Here is a 23277-nt window from a genome sequence, read left to right on the forward strand (position 1 = left end):
GATCCTGACTCAGTAGGTCAGGGTGGGGCCTGGACTTTGTGTTTCTAAAAAGCTCCCTGGTGTCACTGCTGTTCCTGCTGGTCTGCAAACCCCACGTGGAGCTGCAAAGCCTGGTGGATGAACCAGATTCTCAACCCCACCCTCAGAAGCCCACATGCTGCCCCTTCAGGAAGGGTGGAGCGCTGGCGGGGGCGGGTGGTGAAGCCACTTTAAGAAACCCCAACCTCCATTACCCTCCCTGCCCAGCCACCCAGGACACCAGAGCTGCTGGAACATTTTATTAAGTTAAGAAGGCTCACAGAGCAGGAGAGAAACGCCTGCACGGGGTGGTCCCTGCAGATCCATGCCCAGCACCCCTCGGAGGAGGGGGTGGGGCCATGGGGACAGCTGCTGGCTCCCTTTGTCCATCTGTCCCTCCGTCCAGAGTCCCAGGGAGTAGGTCCCCCCAGGGCAGGAAGTAGTTAGTGGGAGGTAGGGTAGAAAGAGGGTGGCTGGCTCCCGGCCTCGCCCAGCAGAGTCAACCCTGCCATAGCTGCTGCTGGGCCTCCGCTAGACCCCGGGCCGGGCTGTGGGCCCAGAAGCCCAAGCAGGCGTCTGGAGACACAGGGGGAGCCAGTGTTAGAGGCACACACCACCAGGAATTGCTTTTTAAAAAGTATAAAGTGTTTGGGGGAAAAAAAAAAGGAAAAAAAATCTATATAAAAATCTCTTCACATATAAAATCCTGAAGAAGGTGCAAGGTAAGACCCAGTGCTAGGGGCGCGCTCAGATACGCAGAGTGTGTGTGTATGTGTATGTGTGTGTACATGTGTGCGTGTGTGTGTGTGTATAGTGGGTGTGAGTGCATGTGCAGCCCACAGAGGGTGGGGAGAAAGCTTGGCTTCTGACGTCCATCCAGCAGGGAAGGAGGGCGATTGGTCCCCTTGGGCTGGGGGTCTGCAGCAGGGCTGGACCACGAGGACCTAGAAGACAAGAGTGGAGGAGTCTACTAATTAGAAAAGATATATGCACCCCAGTGTTCATAGCAGCACTATTTACAATTGCCAAGACACGGAAGCAACCTAAGTATCCACTGACAGATGAATGGATAAAGTATATATATACAGTGGAATATTACTCAGCCATAAAAAAGAATGAAATAATGCCATTTGTAGCAACATGGATGGACCTAGAGATTATCATACTAAGTGGAGTAAGTCAGACAGAGAAAGACAAATATCTTATGTCATTTATATGTGGAATCTTAAAAAAAAATGATACAAATGAATTTATTTACAAAACAGAAACAGAGACACAGAAAACAAACTTATGGTTACCAAAGTGGAAAGCAGGGGTGGGGGGAGGGATAAATTAGGAGTCTGGGATCAGCAGATACAAACTACTATATACAAAATAGATAAGTAACAAGGTCCTACTGTATAGCACAGGGAACTATATTCAATATTTTGTAATAAAATATAATGAAAAAGAATGTATGTATGTATTTCTGTATATAACTGCATCACTTTGCTGTAAACCGGAAACTGACACAACAGTATAAATCAACTACATTTCAATAAAAAAAAAGAGTGTGGGAGTCTGGCTTAGGCCAGGCAAGGGTGGCTGGCAGGTCCTTCCAATGCCTCTCAGCCCCAAAGGCTGGGCCAGATCCTCTCCTGTGGGCTTCTCCCCAAGCCTGGCCCACAGGGTGGCCTCTCCCGAGTGCCTTAGGAAGTCCCCAAGGATGTGTTAGAAAGAGGAAGCTCCAGGTAGACAGGGCAGTAGGAAAAGGCATCATAAAAATGTTTCACACCCTGCCAAGTCAGGGATGACCGTGAGAAGCAGTAGACAGAGCACGGCCTCCAGTGATGTCCGGGGTGTGAAGCACGGAGGAAGGAACGCTGTGGGTGATTAGTGATGCGTGCTGTGCTGCTGGGTCTGATGAGGGGGTGGCCACACCGGATTTGCCACCGAAGCCCAGGCAGATCAGTTAGGGCACTGCCAGCCCTGAGGAGGCGTGTGGACTGCTCGGGCTGTGGCTGTGGCTCTGTGTTAAGAAGCACCCGCTGTCACATGGCGGGGACAGGGCGAAAATCAGACCCTGAACTCACTGGTCCACCTCTGAAGAAACATGCTCAAGTTTACAAAGCAGCCTCTGGCTGAGTCTGACAGATCCCCACGACAACCCCGAGTTGCTGGCGTCACTGTCCCCATTTACAGAAAGGGATACGGAGGCTAGGAGAAGGAAGTGCCCTGGCCCAGATGGCAGGGGGAGTCAGGTGTGGATGAGCCTGAGCTCACACCTCCAGGCCCCGCGTGGCCTCAGCCCCGCCCACCCCGGGGCGCCCACCTCTACTCGGCCAGGCTGTTGCGCACGGCCTCCTTCTCCTGCAGGGCAGCCATGGCGAGGCGCAGGTGCTCTTTCAGCTGCTCGATCTCCCGCTCCGACCGCGTCTTGATGTGGTTCAGCTCCACATACACGTCCTGGTACTTTCCCGAGGTGAAGCGCCTGTCCTGGGGGGCGGGGAGGGGTTGTGAGGGCACGAAGCCCTCCTTCCTGGCCCTGCCCACCTGCCGGCACAAAGCAGCCAGGCCCCTCCACTGCCCCCATGGCCTCCTCCCTCCAGGTAGCCCCCCTAGATGGCCCCCGGCTCCAGCCAGTGACACAGGCTTCAGCGTCATTTTCATCCCATTCAAGATGAGAGCTGAGGCTCAGGGAGGTGAAGCTTTTGTCTGAGACCACACAGCAGTGAGTGGCTGGAAGGAGAACCAGGTCAGCTTGGCCCAGTGCTTGGGCCCCTTCCATGAGTCTGGCTCACACACACTTCAGAGCCACCAACATGCAGCGGGTGTCAAAGACAAAGGGACATGGCACCAAGGGTGGGCCAGACTGGGTCTGAATCCTGGTCCCCCAACTCCCAGCAACACGGCTTATCCCTCACTGCAACGCACGCTCCACACGTGCGGGGGTTTTGGTCTTGTCCACGGCTGTCACCCAGCATCCAGCACCGTGCTGGGCACATAATGGGTGCTCAATAAATATTTTCTGACTAAATAAAAGCAAATGTGGCCTTGAGCAAGTCCCTTACCTTTCTTAGCCTCAGTTTCTTTGTCTGTAAATGGGAATAGTGACACCTACGTGGGAGGCACGGGGAGAGCCTGATGAGGCCAGGAGTGGCCGGCACAGAGCAGATGCTCACAAGATGGGGCACAGCTGGATCCAGGGACTCCCCACCCCGCTGACACCCTGCCTTGGCCGGCTGGGACTCACCTTCTGCATCATCTGGAGCTCATCCCGGAGGCACTGCACCTCCTTCTTCAGGTACTGCAGCTCATTCTCCTTCACTCGCAGCAGCACCTGGGGTCACAGGTGCCAGGCTGACACAGGGCCAGAGGCCAGAGCTACCCTGGCTCACTGCACCCCTGAAGCATGGCTTCTCTCTGCCTCAGGCCCCTAGAATGCAGCTCCCAACCTGCACCAAGACCCATGTCCCCAGGAGCAGACTCCTCCAGGAAGTCCTCTCTGATTTCTCCTTGCTCTCCCACCCTGTCCACACCATGTGAGTGGGCAGCTTACGGTCACCTCTGCTATGGCCTCAACACAGCGCCAGGCCCTCCACTTCAGGGCAAAGAGCACGAAAAGAAGCCACAGTGTGGCCCTAGTGTGAACCAGAGTGGCCTGGGCTTCCTCATTAACCCCTCCCCAAACCCTGATGAGCAGGTACTGCTACCCTGACCTGACCAAGGAGGAGACAGGTTCAGCCAGGACGAAGGAGGCTTAAAAGCTTAGTCTCTGGAGCCAGGTTGCCTGGTTCAAATCCCAGCTCCCATACTGACTAGCCATGTGGCCTTGGGCAAGATACTTGACCTCCCTGTGTCTCAGTTTCCTCACCTATAAAATGGGAACAGTCATGGCATCTTTCTCATAGGACTGTTAGGAAGCTTCAATGAATTAGCAGATATAAGGGCTTACAGAAATGCCAGCCACAGAGTAAAGCTGTATATAAATTTTTGTTAAATACAACAAAAGGCTAGGGTGGCCCTGGGATCACATACACATTTTTTCAGTCCGGCTTCTCCCAGTAAGGGATCCATTTTATAGATGAGCCACTGGGGCTCAGAAAGGTGAGGTGACTTGCCATGGTCACACAGCAGGTGGGTGGCAGGACCCATCATGGGAGGGCTTTCACCCAGTCAGCCCAGTAGTGCTGGATGCACAGCAGGCGTCCCTCCTAGCTGCCCCGTCCTCTCCCAGCTACAGGGCAGACCCAGCCTGTCTGGATACACTCCCCACACCCAGGGCCCAAGAACCAGCTGGGTGGCCCGGCACAAGGGGTGGACGCACCTCCAGCTCACAGGAGCTCCGCTCGCTGCTGCGCCCGCCGTTGCCGGTGCCCTGTGAGGCGATGAAGCTGCGCAGCCGGTCAATCTCCTCGGACAGGTGGGCGTGCAGCTCCTGGGGGGGGTGGGATGGTCAGTGCAGGGGTGCCGGGAGGCTCACGCCCCACCCCCACCCCAGTGGAGCCAGGCCCACCTGGTTGTGGCGCAGCAGCTCCTGGCCCTCCTGCTGGCAGCGCCGCAGCGTGTGCTCGCGCTCCTCCGCCTGCCGCGTCAGGGCCCCAATCTCCAGGCACTTCTGCGAGTACTGCTCTGAGAGCACCTGCAGCTCCCGCTTCAGTGCCTCCAGATCTGACCTGCCCAGGGCAGGGGAGGGGGAGGATGGCCCGGGCTCTCTCGCCCTCTGCCAAGCTGCGTCAGGTCACATAGACTCAAAGCAGCTTAGGGCTCCCGGTTCCCGCCCTAGTTTTGCCTGCAGCCAGCTGTGGGGCTGTGAACCGGTGACAGCCTCTCTGGGCTGCCGGCGCCTCTCCTATGAGGGGATGGGTTGGAGAAGCCCATCTCTAAAGCCTCCATAGCCCCAACATTCCGCGGCAGAGGGGCACCTACCGGCTGATACTGTAGCCCAGCTCTAGGGAGACACTAAAGAGGGGAAGAGAAGGGTGGAGACTGAGACTGCGTAGACAGGAAGGGGCCTGAGAACGGCCACGTGCACTGGCGTGGGGGTCTGGCTGCGGTCCCGCTGCTTCTGTTCCCGGTGTCATGTGACCGGAGCAGGCGTCTCAGCTGGGGGCAAACTGACATGCCCTCTGCCAGGGGTCTGAGCACAGGTCCCCCACTCATAATCAGCAGGGTGGACAGCTGGGCTCCTGGCTCAGAGAGAGCCCCTGTCCCCAGACCGCAGGGCCCAATTGCCATCTTACTGGTGCTGTTTCTGGAGACCATCTGGGCCCTGTGGGAAACTCTGTGTCTTGCTCAGCTCCCGGCTCAGCTCCTCCTGGTAGGCCTTCTTCATGGCTTCGATGGCTGGAAGCAGGGCAGAGAGGTGGAAGGGCGATTGGGGAGGGGTCAGCAGCAACAAGCTCCACTTCCTCCGGGACTCCATGTGGAGACAGGAGCAGAGAGTGGTAAGGCAAAGAGCACTGGGCCAGGCTGTGTCATGGACTGAGTGGCTTTGGGTAAGCTGCTCAATCTCTCTGAGCCTGTCTATCAAGGGAGGATGACAGTGCCTGTCTGATGGACCCTGCTGGGGAGACATCTCAATGTCTGACCACTGGTACCTCTTGTTGTTAGTGATTTCTTGGTAAGACCCCACACAGTCCTCCCTGCAGAGCCTGGAAGTTTCTTTAACAAGGTCCATCTGCCTGGCCCAGCCTAGTGGTCAAGAATGCAGGCTCTGCGGTTGGTACAAATCTGTGTGACTTTGTGCAGAGGACTTAACCCCTCTGTGCCTTGGATTCCTTATCTGGAAAACAGGGATGACAACAGCACCTTCTCTCGTGAGTTGTTGGGAGACGTGTAGAGCAAGTAGAACAATGCATGGCACAGAGTCAGTACTCAGACACTGGCCCCCACTGGTTTATTTTCAGGCTGTGAGCCCCCAAGGACTGAGTCTCTTTCCACGCTCACACGGGGTTCTTGTGAAGATTAAACAAGCCCTGGGCTTCCCTGGTGGTGCAGTGGTTGAGAGTCCGCCTGCCGATGCAGGGGACACAGGTTCGTGTCCCGGTCTGGGAAGATCCCACATGCCGCAGAGCGGCGAGGCCCGGGAGCCATGGCCGCTGAGCCTGCGCGTCCGGAGCCTCTGCTCCGCAACGCGAGAGGCCACAACAGTGAGAGGCCCGTGTACCCCCCCAAAAAAAACACAAAAAACAAGCCCTCATTCATAGTCTTATCCATAATTCCAAAATCCAAAAGCTCTGAACACTGAAAGTGTTTTATAACTCTTTTGGTGGCAATCCCCAACCTGAACGGACACAAGGCTATTTGTGGTCATGATTATCCCACTTAAGTGTGACTTTGAGAAATTTCCAAAATTTGCCAAAACCTTAGTGCTAGATTTCAGGGTGAAGCCCAGACCCTGCTGGGAGAGGATATTTAATATACATACCAGGTTATCTTTCTAAAATGCAAAACGCACTGACCCCAGGGTTTGGGATGAGGGGCCCTGGGCTTGAGTGCTTGAAGCACTGGCAGGTGGTTAAGTTCCAGATCATGTGGCCTCTTTCATCATTTCCATTATTCTTCAAACCCTATGAAAGTGTCTAGGATGCCGGGCACACACAGCAGGTGTACAGAGGACAGAGAGGGAGAGTTGGCCAGCATCTTGGGCATGCCTGTTTCTGACTTGGAATAGCAGAGGGAAGGGTTCAGAGAATGGCTTTGCAGTCAGAGTGCTCTGAGCTCCAACGTCAGCTTCTGCCACCTCCAAGCTATGCCATCTGGGACAAGTCGCTAACTTCTCTGAGCCCCCAGTTACCTCATCTGTGAAATGGGTTCACTCCCTCGGGCACTGCAAGGACTAAGGTTGCTCACGTGGGTAACGGGCTTGGGAAATGCTCACACCTTTCCCTGCTCCCCCCAGGGTCCAGCCCACATGCCCAATGAGAGGGCACTCCTATGAGAGCAGGGTCTATGGCTGAGCGGTCTCTCCCCAGCACATGGCACGGGCCTGGGCGTGGAGTTGGAGCTCAGGGCATGTGTGTGGCTCGAGGGGGGCTTCCCAGTGGCCACAGGCCCCTGAGGGAAAGGAGTCACAACCCATGGTCTGTGAGTTGGGGTCTTTTATTGCCTTGGTTTCCTCTTTGCAAGCAGGGTTAGAGGCCAGATCTAGGGGCTCCTGACCCCTCACCCCAAGTTTGGCACCCAGGCCCTCACCTCTTATTTACAGGCCTCCCGAATCCGGTCAGGAGGAGCCTCTGCTTGGAGGCTCACGGGGCTGGGCCCCACTGTGCCGCTCCTGCCCAGGGACCTCACCTGAGGCTGTGGCTGCTGTCTCCTCGGCCAGGAGCCACTCCTTCTCCTGCTGCAGCCGCTGCAGCTCCCGCTCATGGTGCCGCTGCAGCTCCTCCATCACCTGCTGGTGCGAAGACTCCATCTCCGCCAGGCTGCGCTCGCACGCCTCCTGCGGGTGGGAGGCCAGGCGGTCACGGGGCTGCCCCCATTGCCTGGATGGTGGCCCTTTCCCATCCTGTGACAAGAAGCCTCGGGGGCAGGCCTGCCCTGGTCCAGGCTTCACCACCTCCCCCAAGACCCTGGCATCATCGGCCTGTATCTGCCCCTGCTCCCCGCCATCCACAAACCTCACCCTGTCATTCTCCTGCTTCGAACCCTTCTGAGCCTCCCCATCCCGCAGAGCCAAGTCCCTGCTCCAGTTTCTGACCCTGGTGGTCTCATCCCTGGCCTTCCCCCACCAAGAAGTCCCATAGTTATAAAAAAAAAAAAAAAAGCACAACCAGTTCATGGCATGTTCACACCTCTGAGCTTTAGCTCATGTTCCCACTACCTGGAACATTCTTTTCCAACTTTCTCTTCCTGGGTAATTCACTTGGCCAGCAGACCAGCTTAAAGATCCTCCTAGCTCTGACTCTGGGCAGCCTCTCCCATGCCTCCAAAGGCTCTGCTTCTGCCAGATCATAAATTCCCCCCAAAGAAGGAAGATTTGATCCAGCTCAGAGTCCCCGGGGTATGGGCTACGGCCTGACTTGTGGCAGGTGCTGAGTAAGTCAGCTGAAATTGATGGCTTACCACAGAATGGGGCTGTGTAGACAAGACTGGCAAGTTTTTAAATGATTGATAATACCCGCTGCTGGGAGAGTCAGCCGCGACCGGGTGCGTGGAGGGCAGTTTGGTGGCATCATCTAATTTTAACGACCCCTTAACCTAGGAGGTCCACTCCTAGGAATGACCCCACAGAAAGTCATACGTGTACAAAGACTCTTGGACAAGGGTATTCCCTGCAGCAGTTTGGTGGCATCATCTAATTTTAACGACCCCTTAACCTAGGAGGTCCACTCCTAGGAATGACCCCACAGAAAGTCATACGTGTACAAAGACTCTTGGACAAGGGTATTCCCTGCAGCAAGGTTGGTAACAGATGAAAACTGGAAATAATCTAAATACCTAACAAGGAAGCCCTTAAATAAATTATGGGATTGAGCTTTACAGAGGACCCAGGCAACTGTTAAAAGACAGAGCTGCCCACGTGGACTGCTGTAGAAAGTGTCCCAAAAATTAGGTGATGAAAGCTGGTTTCTGACAATACACATGGTGGGACCCCAGTCACGGACACAAGACACTTAGAGCTGTAGGTCTGAGTACATGTACATAAAAACACAGAGAAAGGTATGGAAAGATACTGTGGAAAGTAATGGTGCCCCAAAGATGTCTATGTCCTACTCCCGGCACCTGCGAATACGTTACCTTACATGGCCAAGAGGAATAGAGGCTGCTAATCAGCTGACCTGAAAATAGGGAGATTATTTTAGATTATCCTCTAGGCCCAAAGGAATCACAGGGTCCTTGGATGTGGAAGAGGAGGCAGGGGAGCAGAGGGAGAGGCAGAAGGGACTACGGAAGGAGCTCAGTGGGAAGTGAGAAGCACTTGACTCTCTTTTGCAGGTTCTGAAGGTGAAGGAAGGGGCCACAGGCCAAGGAATGCAGGCGGCTGCCAGACGCTGGAAAAGGTGAGGAAACGGAGCCTCCCCAGAGCCTATGGAAGGGAACGCGATCCTGTGGATGCCTGGATTTTAGCCCGGCGAGACCCGTGTTAGACTTCCACCCTACAAAACTGTGGGATGATAAATTTGTGTTACTTATGTTAGTGGTAATTTGTTACGGCTGCAACAGGAAACTCTACAGATGTGCTCAAATGGTAACCAAGGCTCCCTGGGGTTGGGAGCAGGCAGGGGAAGGCGAGTTCACGTGTTTGTTTCTAACCTTTTGATTTGTTTGAATTATTTTTGAAAATGTAAACAAATTCATTATATAATTTAAAAATGTTTCAGATCATTAAAAAGGGAAGGGGAGGAGCCAAGGAAGACACTGAGGCACACGGAGGGCCGGTTAAGAGGCTGCGTTCTCCCCACGCCACAGGGCACCTCACGGCCGGTGGGGGCTGACCCCCACCTCGCCGCAGCCACATCTGGGGGCTGCACGGGCCAGTTTGGGGGAAGGGCAAGGGTCAGGCCCCCTGGGTCCAGGTGTTCTGAGTGGTGGGCAAGGGACACCTGTCCCACTGAGCCTCTGTGCCTGTCCTGTGTGTGTGTCCCCAGTAAGGGCAACAGAACATGGCTTTGGAATTCCACAGACTGGGTCCTAGTCCTGGCCATACCATGGAGTGAACTTGAGCAAGCTCCTTTCCCTCTCGCAGCCTCAATCTCCTCATCTGTAAAACAGACCCCATAAGACCAACTCAAGAGGGTCCTTAAGGTAAGTCAGCGTCCACCTGTAGAGATCACCGACCTGTAGAGACCGGAGCACTATAGGAGATGGGACTGCTGTTCTTAAAGATCCAGATCAGGCAGGCAGACCCGGCAGCCAATAGGGCGTCTGGAGGCTGACGTCAGGGGGTGGGAACTAGCCCACGAGGAGGGGCTCCCAGAAGGCCAGGTGCTGCTGCCTCTGACCTGCCTTCCCGAGGGCCCAACGTGTTGGCCGCCACCTCTGACATGGATCAAAGTCGATAAAGAAGTACCCACGGCCCCCACTGCAGTAAGCACTGAAGCCCCGCGGGGTGAAGTGCCAGGCCCCCGGCTGCTGTCCTGTGGTGGCAAGCCCCACAAGCTGGAAGAGGGGTGCCCACTCGGCCTGATACCAGGCTGGGGAATCCCTCCCCTGATGTCACCTCTCCAGGGTCCAGTGACTCTCCAGCTGCCTCCTCAGGGACCCGAGGGGACGCAGATGGCTCGGCTCCTCTTCTCTGGCGCCCTCCCCCACCCCGTCTTGGGCTGTCTCCCCATTATGTCCTTCTCACCCCCCATTCCTCCTGCCCGTCCCAACCTAGCAGGACGAAATGCTGACAGCCTTGGGGTGCCCAGTGGGCACCTGGGGACCAGGAAGCCTGGACTGCAGACACAGGTCTGATGCCAGCTGGAAGGTCTCGTCCCCTCTCTGGGCCTCAGTTTCCCCATCTGTAAGCTGAGAAGTCAGAGCAGTGCTTTTCAAACTTCATTTTAGTGACAGAAACCTTCTTCCAAAGGGAATCTAATGCAGGTTCTAATAGTAAAATGGACAAGGATGGAGCTGCTCTGGTACTGGTGGCTGTGAATGAACCCACCCAGAATGGACCCTCCACAGAGCAAAGTCTGAAGCCCTCAGGGTGGGGGTCTCTGAGGTCCCCAGATGCCTCAGGTGGTGGTGGTGTTGGACCTCACCCTGTCTAGAGATGCCCCGCCTTCCTCTGGCCTCAAGGGAGCCCTGACAACACTGGGCCCTCCCTTTCCCCCTTCCCCATGTCAGGTGATCCCCAAGCTAGGCCTCTACATCACACCCTGACTCCCTTTGGCCCTGGTCTCCCTTCAGCTGAATGTTCCATCAACCACTCAGCCCCAGACGGCCCTTGGCCTTGCATGGTGGCCCCAGCTCCCAGCCGCTCCCCTCTGCCTTCCTCGGGGCAGTGGCCCAGCCTTAAGCTCACCTCCCTCCACATGCCCTCCTACATCCCTCTCTCTTTCGGCATTGTCCTAGCTCCTGATGCTGGCCCTCCCCGCTCCCAAGCCCCCTGCACTCCAACCCCACCTTCCCGATGTCACTGTCAGACCCCAAACCTCCTCAGATGTGTGGGATGCGATCCCAGCTCCTTAGCTTGGCAGTGGGGGTCTCCACGATAGGCACCCACTGGCCCTCCACCTCCTGCTGCAGCCCACGCTCCCACCCACAGCTCCAGGAAGACTTCCTGAGAGCCCCACGCCCCCTCAGAACTTCTAGAAGGTCCCCCTGCCCAGAGCCTGGGATCCCAGCATTCTTTTTTGCTTCAGGCAAGGGAATGCTGGCTGGGGGCGGCCGATTGTCAAATTTTTAGGAATTCTGTGGCATGGTTATTTAGCATAGCCATTATTAGAAATTATATAAACTTATAATTAATTGTTACATTAAAAACAAAGCTGATACTCAAAATTCATCACTTCCTAATTATTTCACTGCATTTTATTAGTAGCTATGCTTTGAGGTTATTTACATCTCCTGTATCTGTCGGGTGGAAATATCATTATGACGGCGGGCACATAGCTTCCCAACTCTGTATTCAGGGACATCAGCCATAGTGGGAGTATTTACACCATGGAAATTGGTAAACATTACAAATCAGGGTTTGATTTATTGTTTTGTTGATTGTCCAGATTTAAGCAAGAGATGAGAAAAAGCTAATAATGCTCACAGTACAGATTATACTTCAAATCGGCGTGCCCTATCTATGACCATCACGTTGTACACAGAACAAAAACCTGAGAAATATTCTTAAAAGAATATTCTCAAATAGTCTCAACAGAAAACTATCCTCTAATTCAGCAAAGAAGTTGCTATGACATTGACCAAGTAAAGTTTCAACATATGTCTTGCTGTCTTACTCATTCACACAAACAAAAATGCCAAACGACATTCGTATTAGAACGACACTCGTTTGTCGGCTAGCTGTGGATACGAGCATTTGGAAAAAATCAACGAAAGTATTCTGAGAAAAATCAATTAGCTATATGGAATTCACAATAAAAAACATTAAATATTTTTTATTTGTAAGTTGCACACTAAACATCCTTTATATCAGTGAAATTTACAATAAACACATACAAGTGTGTCAGTGTGTACACACACATGTATTTTTTCTGGAGAGCTAGTTGTCCCAGGCATAACAATCAAAAGTGTCTCCGGACACGGCCAAATGTCCCCAGGGGAACAAAATCAGCTTGGTTGAGAGCCGCTGTCCTAGGCAGACCGTGCGTCTCCCGAGGGCCACTGGAGGTGCCCACGTCCCGCAGACCACCTTGCGCAGGGCCTCGGCCTGGCAGGCATGGGCAGGATTTCCCTGTGTTTAGGGAGCGACTTCCAGGGGCCTGCCCATTAGGGACCCCACTCTCCACCAGGCCCCCTCTTCCCCAGACGTGCAGGGGAAGGGGTCTAAGTACAGAGGATCATATGGGGGCTCACCCACAGGCTCTGCAGTCAGCCTGACCCGAGCTCAAATCCCACCTCTGACATCTGCAGGCAGGTTGACCTCAGGCAAGTCACATAACCTCTCATAGCTCAGTGGCCTTGTCTGTAAAAATGGGCACAGTGCTCACGTCCACCCGCTGGGGAGATTAAATGAGATGATGAATGTCAAATGCCTCACACAGGTTCCGGTACACAGGAAGGGCTCCCAGAATATTAGCCGTTTTGTCACAACGTGGCAACCAGAAACCTGCCCCCACCCCCGACACAACAGCTCCTTGGCCTTACCTGTGAGATGTAGCCTGGGGGAATGTGGCCGTCCTCCTGGGACTTGGGTGCACCCTGAGGAGCCTCCCCTTGGAGACGCCGAGCCTCCCCTTGGAGACGCCAGGCCTCCAGCTGGGCACGAAGGGACTGGACCTATGTGGAGGTCGGGGGGCGGGAAGGCGAGGTCAGTGAGGGCCTGAAAGTGGGAATGGAGCTGATGGGAGGAAGTGGCCCTCGTGTGGAGATGCAGGCAAGGGGGACATTCTAGGTGTTTCCTGGATGGCCAGGTCAGAAACCCAGGAGAGTGCTGGCCCCCAGTGGGCTCGACAGGGTTGGGAGCAGAACACCGCGGTCACCCCCACATCATGTAGGTGGGAGAAATGCCTTGGAGCTTCAGCTTCCCATCAGTAAAACAGTGATGAGGTCTACCCTATGGGACCATGAGACTGCTGTGAGAATTACATGAGCCAATGTAGGTAAAGAGGGCCTAGCACAAGGCTTGGGATGCAGAAGGTACTCAATAAATGGTCTCTCCCTTCTCTTCCCTCTTCCCTTCTCTGTGACTGCTGAGGACAGAACTCAGATGGGAAAACAAAAACAAAAAGTCCCCAAGGTCCAGGAAAGAAGATGCTAGTTCATAAGGAATCTGGGGGTGGGGGTGGTGTGTGTCAGTGGCTCAGGGGTGAGCTCCCCATCACTGTAGGTATGCAAGATGAATGCCATAGCATGACTGCAGGGATAGGAAGGGTGTTGGTAGGGTGAGGAGGCTCCCAGAGGCCAGTGCCGCCTACCTCCCTCTCCAGTGCCTCGTGGCTGTCGCTTGGGGTCCCCCGGCGCTCCCCGCGGCCTTGGTTGAGCAGGGCAGTGAGAGGCACCCGCTTGTTCTCCCTCAGGGGCAACTTCTCCAGCTCCTGCCACTTCTTCTCGATCTCCTCACTGAGCCGGCTCTGCTGGTCCTCAGTCAGGGGGGCACCCAGGCCCCGGCGCGGACCCTCGCCGGCCGGTGTCTCCGTGGCCCTGCTGTCCGTGGCCTGGAACCACTTGCGTCGCTCCTCAGAACGCTGGGCCAGGTCCCGCTCCAGCTCCTCCTGCTTGGCTGGGCGGTCGAGAGCGCGGGCCGGGGTGCGGGCCCGCTGCGGGGAGCCCTGAGTCAGCGGGGAGAGCTCCACGTAGTCCAGTGACTGCCGCTGCCCGTCCGCCTTCCGGGGGCCGCCCCGGCCGATGACCTCAGAGCCTGCCCGCTGCTCCCCCGCCTTCAGGGAGCCCTTTGGGGTGCCGTAGCTGTGCAGCGTGTTCTCCTTATTGCAGTCTGAGAGCCTAGGGGGCCAGCAGAGCCACATCAGATGAGACCTTGCCCTCTCGGTCCCAAAATAAGCACTTCTGCAGTCCCACCCGTGCACCGGGGCCAGGGGACAGACCCCAATGGAAGAAGCAGCTTAGAACTAGAGCTTCATCATTAACACCCTGGGAACCATCCCAGCTCTGCCACTTACCGGCAGAGGGTCCAGGGTGCCTGGCCTCTCTCTCTGAGCCTCAGTTACCTCATCTGTGATATGGGACAACAGTGCCACTCACAGGAGGGACTAGGTGAGCAAATGTGTGCAAAGCAACCAGGAAGCCCTTTGAGAACATAATCGAAGCATTAGCATTAAGGGTGTGCTGTTTGACAAGGCCCTAGGTTCAAGAGGCTCACAGTGGAATAGGGGAGATGCCCAGGGTCACTGCTGGTGAGATGAACGGTGGCCTCTGGGTGGGTGCACAGAGCATAAACTGTGGAGATCTGTAACGACTGAGGCAGTTCCCCTCTACTTCCATAGCAATACTGAGTATGTGCTTACCCGGCCAAAAACTAAAGCAACCCTTGCAGCTACACGTGGCCGTGTGACTCCACCCTGCCCAGTGCATATTAGAGGTGGCACCTTTTGAAGGACCAGGCATGCCCTGGCCTGGCTCCTGGCTGGGACCCATGAGAATGTGAACAGTGCTCTGGCGCAGAGGCAAGGCTGTGGGCCACTGTGGAGCGAGAAAGAAACCTCTCCCTTGTTTAAACCCGTGTTTGGGGTTTCTTTGTTGTAGCAGCAGAACCTATATACTAAATCATAGTCCAGCCGCACAGTAGCTGAGTTTACAAAGGGCCTCCATGCACGTCCTCACATGACACACCTCAGTGTGACAGGTGAGGAACATGAAACTCAGGCCAGACAGCAACTGGCCTAAGGTTGACCAGCCAGGGTGTGGTCAGGCAGGTGGACTCGCACTCAGCACCCCTCAATACCACGCGTCCATTCCTACTGCCCAGCAGTCAGAGTTCCAGCCCCTACGGGCAGCTGGAGTTTATCCTGTGTGGGGCTCTACCACCAGGTCACTCGGTCCTCCTGCCCTTCTACCCACAGTGAACTCCACAGGGAGTGAGCTCCCCACCCAGACTAAGTAGCCATCGCCTCTCCCTGACACAGGCTCAGACACAGCCCCTGCAGCACAGAGTCAATCAGCCACCTCATGGGGCTGTGACTCACCGGCATCTTCTCCAAAGAGCCAAGGCCTCTCCCCACCTTTTCAGGATGTGGGGAGATAGACAGGGACAAGAGGCAAACCTCAAATCCTCAAGGTATTTCTGGATGAGTGCCACGGATACCCCCTGCCCTCTCCCTATTTTGTTGGTGGAGAAACTGAGGCCCAGCAAGTAGAGCCCCAGGGCCCTCAGGTGAGTGCCAGAAACCCACTCAGGATGCGGGGGTAAGTGCCTTCCCCCCAGGCCCCGGTCCAGCCCAGCACGTACTTGGTGACGTCTGGGGCTGAGGTTGGACGCACAGTCTTCCTCAGAGCCTCGATCCAGTTCCTCCGGATGCCCGAGGTCATGGCCGACAAGGTATAGACAGCATCTTTGGTCTGTAAGTCCACCCCACAGGTAGGTTGCCACCTGGCCAGCCCCCTTGCTCCCTCCCCACTATGGACTCCAAAGAGGTGCCCTTCCCTCCCAGGTGGGTATCTAAGGTCTTGAGCCTGGAGGTGAGCAGAGCATGCACAGTCTCCCCTCCACTAGCCTCAGGAGAGCCCCATCGGCTCCAAGATCTCTCCAACATCCAAATAGCCCGGCCAATGATATCCGGGATCGCCCCAGAAATGCTCAGCGTTGGCAGCAGGGCTTCTGACTGGCTCTGACGACAGGATCTCCAGGTAAATGAGTGATAGGAGCCAGTCTGGTGGGCCACGCCCCACCCCGGCACCTCCTCTGGGGGGCCCTCCAGGCATGCCGCCCCCCAGCCGCCCGCAGGCTCACGTGGATCTGGAAGCCGTAGTTGCGCTGTACCGCATACTCGGTGACGTCCGTGCAGCAGCGCAGATCAATCTCCCCGTCCAGCTCATCTGCCTGCAGCAGGAGGGCTCACGATGGTCCCTAGACTCCAGTAACCCTACCGGGACCCCCAAGCCCCTTCCAGGTGTCCCCCGGCACCTGATGGGGGAGGAAGCCCTCCCATCTCATCGTCTCACCTCCTCAGCAGTGGAATCCCTGTAGTACTTGAGGCTTGAATCGGTCAGCACAAACCAGTGCTTCTTCCACTGTGAAGGAGAGATGGTGGTGAGGGAGGGGGTGCGGGGGTGTGGAATGGGAGCGTGCGTGTGTGTGTGCACCATTCCGCAGGCATCCTGGCCGTTGCCAGGTCAACCGTTCTGCTTGCAGCAGGGGCCTGGCGCCCTCATCTGCTCTGCTGCGGGGTGGGGGGCAGGGGACAGGGGACAGTGCAGTCACAAAATCCACATTTGAAGTAAGCCCTCCCATTTCCTCTCTGCGGGGACAGCATCTGTGAAATGGGTTGGCTTCTCCTCAGTAACCACACCCTTTTTTTCTTTCTCGGGGCCCTTCTCTGACTTGTTGACACTTCCACAGGCTTCCTGATAACTTTCCACCAAGATCACCAAAGGCTCCTACATGGAAGTCCCACTCAGTGCAGTCCAGGAAGGGGATGTGACCTGTGTAAGGTCATTTGCCTAGCAAGTTGGGGGCCAGAACTTCAAAAACCTTTTTCCGTACACTGACCCCAGATCAATCACCCCAGTGGTCAAAGAAAAGTCTACCAGAGAGCAGGACTGGAAGGGTGCCCAGGGAGAAGCATCTGAGTGCTGGTCGTATTCTGTTTCTTGATCTGGGTGCTGGTTACATGCGTGTTCCGCTATGTGAATACATTATCTGTACATTTACGATGTGGGCTTCTCTCTGCTCCAACCAGGGTTAGGTTGGCAGGACACATAAGAGAGGAGTGGGGGCATCAGAACAGCTTGATATGAAAGTGCCACGCTCAGCCCACCTCTGGGCTTCTGACCATTCACTGGAATGCCAGTCGAGGTCCACCCACTGCCAGGGTCAGTGCATGTCCTCCTGGTGCTCTCCCGCATCACTAAGCCCTTGTTTACTACTTCAAGTACTTCGTTTTCTTTCCTCAGGAAGACAGTAAGTTTTCAAGGATGGGCCAGGATGATACTTTCTACTTCTTTCCACACTGCCTCCCCTAAGAAACAGGATTTTAGCATCCAAGAGACCAAGGTTACAAGTATTGTATGCCTTGCTAGCTGTGTGTCTTTAGTCAAGTGTCTCGACCTCTCTGAGCTTCAGTTTTCTGACTTATAAAGTAGGGCTAATAAGACCCTAAGCCTCCTAGTGAAGTTAGAAATGCCTAACCCTCCCTGGAACGTCTCTCATGGCACTTCGCATAGGGTCAGGCACTAGGTTGCTGGGGACTGTTCTAAGAGGCTGGCCTTAGAACCACCCTGCTCTTCTGAATGGCCCGAGCTGCTGCTCAGGACAACTGTCCCTCTGTAAAGTGGGGCAGGAGTTCTGTGTCAAATGATCTTTTTGGCCCCTCTAGGCCTAGTCTGTGACTGCCTGAGATGGCAGCTGGATGGGCCTCAGGTGCCCCGAGTTCTAGGCCAGGGTTTGCCCAAGGTGCTGCTAGGTCCAGAAGAGATTAAAGCCCTTGTGGGCCTGTCTCCTGTCTGTGCACCGAGGGGTTGGGCTGGCTGAACTCACAGGGCCCTTCCAGCTCGGACATTCCAAAACCCTGTGAAAGAGAATGAGTAACGGCCAGTTCTGGGTGGAGCCCATAATCTCTGCCCTCCAGAGACCCTGGGTGGGGGAGGCCGGGAAGGGTCACTGGCAGGGTGCCCAGCCTTGTGTGAGCCTGGAGCCCAGCCACCAGAGGACTGGCAAGCAGGCAGCGGGTATGAAGGCTGTAGGCTGGAGGGAATAAAGCATGTGGGTAGGAAACACAATGAGATTCCCTTTGGCTCCGTGCCCTCCCCGGCATGCGGGCTGCACACAGACCCAAGCCACGGGCGCATGCAGGACCTGGGCGGGGAGATGTCCCTTCCCAGGCTGGGTGGGCAGGAGGCCAGCTGCAGCTTCAGCTTGGCAGCCAGAAGGGTAGAGCTGGTGAAAGGCTACTGTCCCTTCTGGTTGTAAAGATGCACACGTTAGAGAAAAGGGTTATTAGCTGAGGCCCAAGCAGGCACTGGGAGTTGTGTGGGACCCTTTTACCTGCTTAACCTCTGTGACTCTGTTATCCACCCTGGAAAGAACTATTATTATCCAGTATGTCCATTTCACAGATGAGGCCACCGAGGCCAGCGGAAGCTGTGACTCACCCGATGGGGCCCCAGGTTGGTGAGACTTCAAGAAATGTGGTCTGAGCCCCACCCCCAGGGTTGGGGGGAGCTGCTGTAAAGCTGAGTCTTTGGGAATCTGTACGTGTCTCAGGCTGGATGATCTCCGTGAACCCTTCCATCCCAGACCCTTGGATACCCAGCCAGGGTCGTCAAGAGGTGGGAGGGCTGAGGGGCTCTTGGTGAGAGGAGGGGATGGGGTGCAGGGCGTGAAGCACCAGGAGGCCGCCATCCCTGGTGACGTTTACAGACTGCAGACTGCTCCAAGAGGCTGAGATGACTAGCAGCCTCTGCCCTCCTACCCCACAGCCCAAGGCTTTCTTTCCAACAGGACAAGAAACATCCTACCCTCAGGGCTCCCACTCCAGCCCCCACCCTGTACCCTCTCCACCCAGAAGCCAGGGTCTCTAGAAAGCCGGACAGGCCAGGGAAGCAGCTCAGCCACCTGGGCCCTGCAGCAACCCCACCTCCCATCCCCCACCCCACCCCCGCCTCAGCCCTCCTACCTCTCCAGGCTCATCCAAGATTGACATCCATCCCTTCTTGAAGTTGAGCAGATCGGGCTATGGGGAGAGGAGGGGGCAGATGAGTCAGGCCCAGCAAGAACCAAAGGGGCCTGGGGAGGAAGGGGGGCTGCCCATCCTGCCCCCGAGTGAGGTCCTGGGAAGCCTGGAGGGAGGGCTGAGGCTCCAGGTAGCCCCCTAAATCCAGGCAGGCTCCCCAGCCACTGAGGCAGCCTTGGTCCCTTTCCCGAACATCCGGCAATCTCTGAGAGGTGGGCTGGGTGACTGGCCACCCACCACAGACCTCTGAGCTCCCTTCCCACCAGCCGGCTTCCTCACCTGAGAGTGGGACAGGGGGCAGGAGATCTCTGACTGTAAAAAGGGACCCTTAGAGAGCTCAGAGGACAGGCCAGATCAGCAGGGCTGAGCAAACCGTCCAGTTCTTCTCGCTGATGAGGCCCAAGTGGCCCAGCAGGACGATGCCTTAACGCTCCTACCCATTTCCAACCCACTAACCCTCCCGTGGTCCAACCAGCCCTGCCTTTCCCTCATCTCCTGGAGAGCCTGAAAGATGGAGCCAGGCCCAGGCTGAGGTCAGAGACCTCCTGGTCCCCCCCTAGATCTCTGGAAGGGCCGGGGAGATGGCACCTCAGTCCCAGTAAGCCCTACCTGCCGGGTGCTGCTCAGGGGGGCACGGCCCCGGGGTCTGGGGGCTCCCAGCTGTAGCATGTTCCACGGGGGTCTGTGAGCTAGGTCCCCCACCTAACCCTAGATGACGAAACTGCTCATCCAGGCATTTTCTCTGGCCAGGCCTATCCACAGACCCTCCCTGCCTGCTGGGGAGACCACTCTCTCGTCTAAGTCCCGGTCCTCCTGCAGAGGTTCAGCTCGTGCCCACTGGCGGCCAGGCTGGCAGGCAGGGAGGAGGCGGCCACCTGTTGCCATGGCTCTGAGCCCACCTATCAGCACCTGCATCACAGCCTCACCAGGCCAAGGTGTCCGGTTGCATGGAGGGAGCGGGTGGCATGGCTCAGTGGGGTGGGCGGCGATGGCGGTGGTGGCGGCGGCGGCGGCTGGAAACCTGGAAACCGGAGCCACCTGACCTGGCCACCTCCCCTGACCCGCCTTCCTGTCAGGGAGCCCCATTCTCCTCCTCCTCAGGTGGAGGAAGAGACCTGAGAGGGGCTTAGGCCAGCAGCCTGGACATCCTGAGCCGTCTCCAGCCATGGCCTTGGGACCAGGGCCCCTGGATCTCGGCAGGCCGGCAGCCCAACTCCTGCATCGCAGCCCCTGCCCGGAGACCTGTCTGAGGGAAGGGACACAGGCTCTGCCCAGACCTGGGAAACCCCAGGCTGCGTATGCCCTGTCTGCTCTCTCTCCTTCCCCGCCCTGTTCCCCACGTGGGCCGGAAGCTGCTCAGGGTGGTTCCAAGTTAAGACTGAAGACCGGTAGCCGCGCTCAGGGCCACCAAGTCACCTGGGTCCACATGCAGATGGAGATCCCCCCCACCGTGGCCCCAGGGCCTGGCATGCTGTGGCCCCAGGGGAAACGTGCTGAATAAATATCCACCCTCCTCTACCTCCCTGATCTAAATTCCTGTGCTTCTGAGGCAGTCCGCACCTCCACCTCCTGGCGCTGAGAATGAGAAGCCAGGCTTTCTGGGATGGACCACGGAGCTGGCATCACTGTGCTGACCCGAAGAGAGCCCCCGGAAAGGACAAGCAGTTAACCCAGCCAATCGGACTGAGCTGAGCCAGGGCTGGGAGATCAGCCGTGGGCTTCCAGAGGCTGAGGAAGGGCAGGAATTACAGGCTGGGGCCCCGAGGACTGCCTGGGAAGTGGGGTCACGGTGACCTTCCTACGTCACATGCCCTCCCTGAGCCCGGCTGCCTGATGTGGCTAATGATAGCGGGGCCCTGCCCTCCCCCGGTTCCGTGAGAGAACTGAATGGGCCACACATGGGAGACGCCAATACACACACACCACACACATGCTGCACGTGTGCCGCATCAAGCACAAGATGGTGCAGTGACCCTGGGGAGAGGAGTTTTTAAACCTGCTGGCAGGAGAGGTCCTGAAGTTACCCTGGAACCCCCCCCAGGGGTCAAAAGGTCTGATAACATAAATCTCCTCCCCTGCACCTTCACGCGTGGTTCCTCAGGCCCAGACACCATTCCTCCTCCTGCAGGAAGCTCCCTTTCTCCTTTTTCCTTTCCGGAGCACTGACAGGTCCTCACAGTGGGCCCTTGTTCCTTTGGCCACAGGTCAGCACTGCCTCCCGCTGGCCTGGACCATCGACACAGCCTCCTGTAAGGACACTCCGGCAGGGGACCCGATCCAAAAGGCCGAATGTCACAAGCCGCTTAAAACCTCCAGGGATGGCTCCAGATGGCTTCAGAACAAGGTCCAGTTGCCTTAGGATGGCACAAAAGCCTCAACCTGGACTCCCCACTTCTTAGGGGGCCCCATGTTTATGTCATCACACATCCTCTCTGATGCTCAACACATCAGGACTAGTAGGGCCCCCCACACATGCCTGTGTCCTCTGCTTGAAATACCAGGCCGCCGCCTCCTCCTCCTCCTTCGACCAGGCAAACCCCTTCTCATGCCTTAAGACTCGGCTTAATTGCCACGGCAGAGGCCCCCCTTTCCCAGTACACACCACACACCACACCAGATGACCTCCCACGGCCTCTGCTGCATCTGTGATTGTCTTGAAGCCATTTACTTATCCCTCACAGGCTAGACTAGAAGCAACTCAGTCAGGGACATGTACTGTTCATGCCCCAAGACCCGAGGACTCAGGGAACATTCGTAAAAATTTCTTTCTTTCTTCTTCTTTCTTTTTTTTTTCTTTTGGAACTAGGCCCCTGTTCTACGCCAGGAAATCAGCTGTGAACAAGAGATGTGGCCCCTGCCCTGGTGAAAACTCAGGACAGAAACAGACAATAAACAAATGAACAGGTATATAATTTGATGCCAGGTAGCAGCTGGGGAATGAAGCTCCAGGGGCAAGGCTGCACCCAGCTAGCGTAAAAGGAGGTGGAGCAGATCCTGACTCCAGGCCTGGCTTCCTGAAGCCTCTAAGCATTTACCCAGTCACAGCACCTTTGCCACTTGCTCGTTCAGATTCCTGAGGTCGGGGAGATGGGGCCAGGAGAGAGGAAAAGGGTATGAAGAAGAAACAGGAAGGACACCAGCCTGGAGCAGGCTCAGGTCTGAAAGCAGTCAGGACGAATCTGGTAAACTGTCAAAGGTGATTGTGAGCCTCCCCTCTGCACCAAAACCTTTCATGGCTCCCCAGTGCCCCTGACCAAAGCCCAAGCTGCTCTTCCTGGCCTTTGAGGCCCTCCTTCCCAAGTTCCTTTTCTCTGTTTTCACCATTTAATTCCCCAAATATGGCCACCAGCCTTTGTCCACACTCTCCCTCCTCCCCCAGTCCATCTCCACCTGACAAAGTCCTACAGTCACAGGAGGACATCTCCCTCGGGAAGCCCCCTCCCATCAGCAGGGATGTGCTGTCTTCCTCCACATGCTGCTTCTAGCAGCCTTACCCTTGTTCAGTGTGTGCTTCCCCAGGAAAGGCAACTGTGTACATTTCTTATCTCATCCTGAGAGAAGACTGGGACAGAGCTGGTTACAAATTCTGGCTCGGCCAGGGCCTAGCTGGGTCACCTGGGGCCTGTAACTTCACCTCTCTACACCTCAGTGTCCTCATCTGTTAGATGGGAAGTTACCATCAACCTTCAGGGTTCCAATGTGGTAATGTGAAAGCACCCAGTTCAGGGCCTGGCAGGCACCCAGTCAGCAATGAAACCACCCCCTACTGGCCTGCCGGGGTGGGGGGGCGACCAAGACACTGACTCAGCTCCTCCCCCCACATCCCTCTCTACTCCTCCCTGACAGGGAAGGGAGGCTGCTGACAACAGGAAGGGCCAGCAGAGAGGTGGCAGGATGTGCAGAGCCTGAGGAAGTCCAGGCAGTGAGCAGGTCATCACACTCACAGGGGCAGGGCCCCTGCATACACCACCCTGCTCAACTCTCCCCACCGTCCTCATCAGGCTGTCAGAGCCTCCCTAAGGCACTTGCCAGAAACCAAAAGCAGTCCTGCCCCTCTCTTCCAGAACACCACAGTCAAGGGGCCAGAGTGACGTGGAAAAGGGCTACTCCTTCCCTTACACTCAGGGTAACCTCTGGCAACTCACCAACGCCCCTCCCCAAGCCTCAGTTTATCCGACTGTAAAATGGGGGTAACGGTGAACTCAGCTATGAGGTGCAATATGATAAATAAGGCACGTGTATTGAGAGAGCTTGGGTAGGGCTCATCCCCAAGGGAAAGACAAATCCCTGCCATCGTGTTCCCCACCCCCAATAGCGGGCCTGCCCC

At 56.2% G+C, this 23277-nt stretch overlaps 1 protein-coding gene across 6 annotated transcripts in view; it reads right to left on the reverse strand.

The window, feature by feature from the left end:
- Nucleotides 1–263: 263 nt before the first annotated feature.
- The window catches only part of TRIOBP (TRIO and F-actin binding protein), a gene marked incomplete at its 5' end in the record, with an annotated part of 59242 nt that continues 36228 nt past the window's right edge, over nucleotides 264–23277 (reverse strand). For 4 of the 6 annotated variants that reach the window (XM_081250174.1, XM_081250175.1, XM_081250173.1 and 1 more), the window contains 13 exons: nucleotides 264–962; nucleotides 2330–2493; nucleotides 3251–3337; nucleotides 4325–4435; nucleotides 4514–4673; nucleotides 5241–5343; nucleotides 7294–7441; nucleotides 12751–12882; nucleotides 13521–14046; nucleotides 15509–15618; nucleotides 16010–16099; nucleotides 16222–16290; nucleotides 18894–18950. In XM_081250174.1, the coding sequence (XP_081106300.1) occupies nucleotides 2332–2493; nucleotides 3251–3337; nucleotides 4325–4435; nucleotides 4514–4673; nucleotides 5241–5343; nucleotides 7294–7441; nucleotides 12751–12882; nucleotides 13521–14046; nucleotides 15509–15618; nucleotides 16010–16099; nucleotides 16222–16290; nucleotides 18894–18950 (1755 nt within the window). In that variant the 3' untranslated portion in view covers nucleotides 264–962; nucleotides 2330–2331. Of the gene's footprint in view, nucleotides 963–2329; nucleotides 2494–3250; nucleotides 3338–4324; nucleotides 4436–4513; nucleotides 4674–5240; nucleotides 5344–7293; nucleotides 7442–12021; nucleotides 12603–12750; nucleotides 12883–13520; nucleotides 14047–15508; nucleotides 15619–16009; nucleotides 16100–16221; nucleotides 16291–18893; nucleotides 18951–23277 lie in introns of those variants that run through there. The other 2 variants (XM_081250176.1, XM_081250178.1) reach the window with 1 other exon arrangement.

Source organism: Mesoplodon bidens (genome assembly GCF_964165515.1).
Source record: "Mesoplodon bidens genome assembly, chromosome: 11".
Lineage (NCBI taxonomy): Eukaryota > Metazoa > Chordata > Mammalia > Artiodactyla > Ziphiidae > Mesoplodon > Mesoplodon bidens.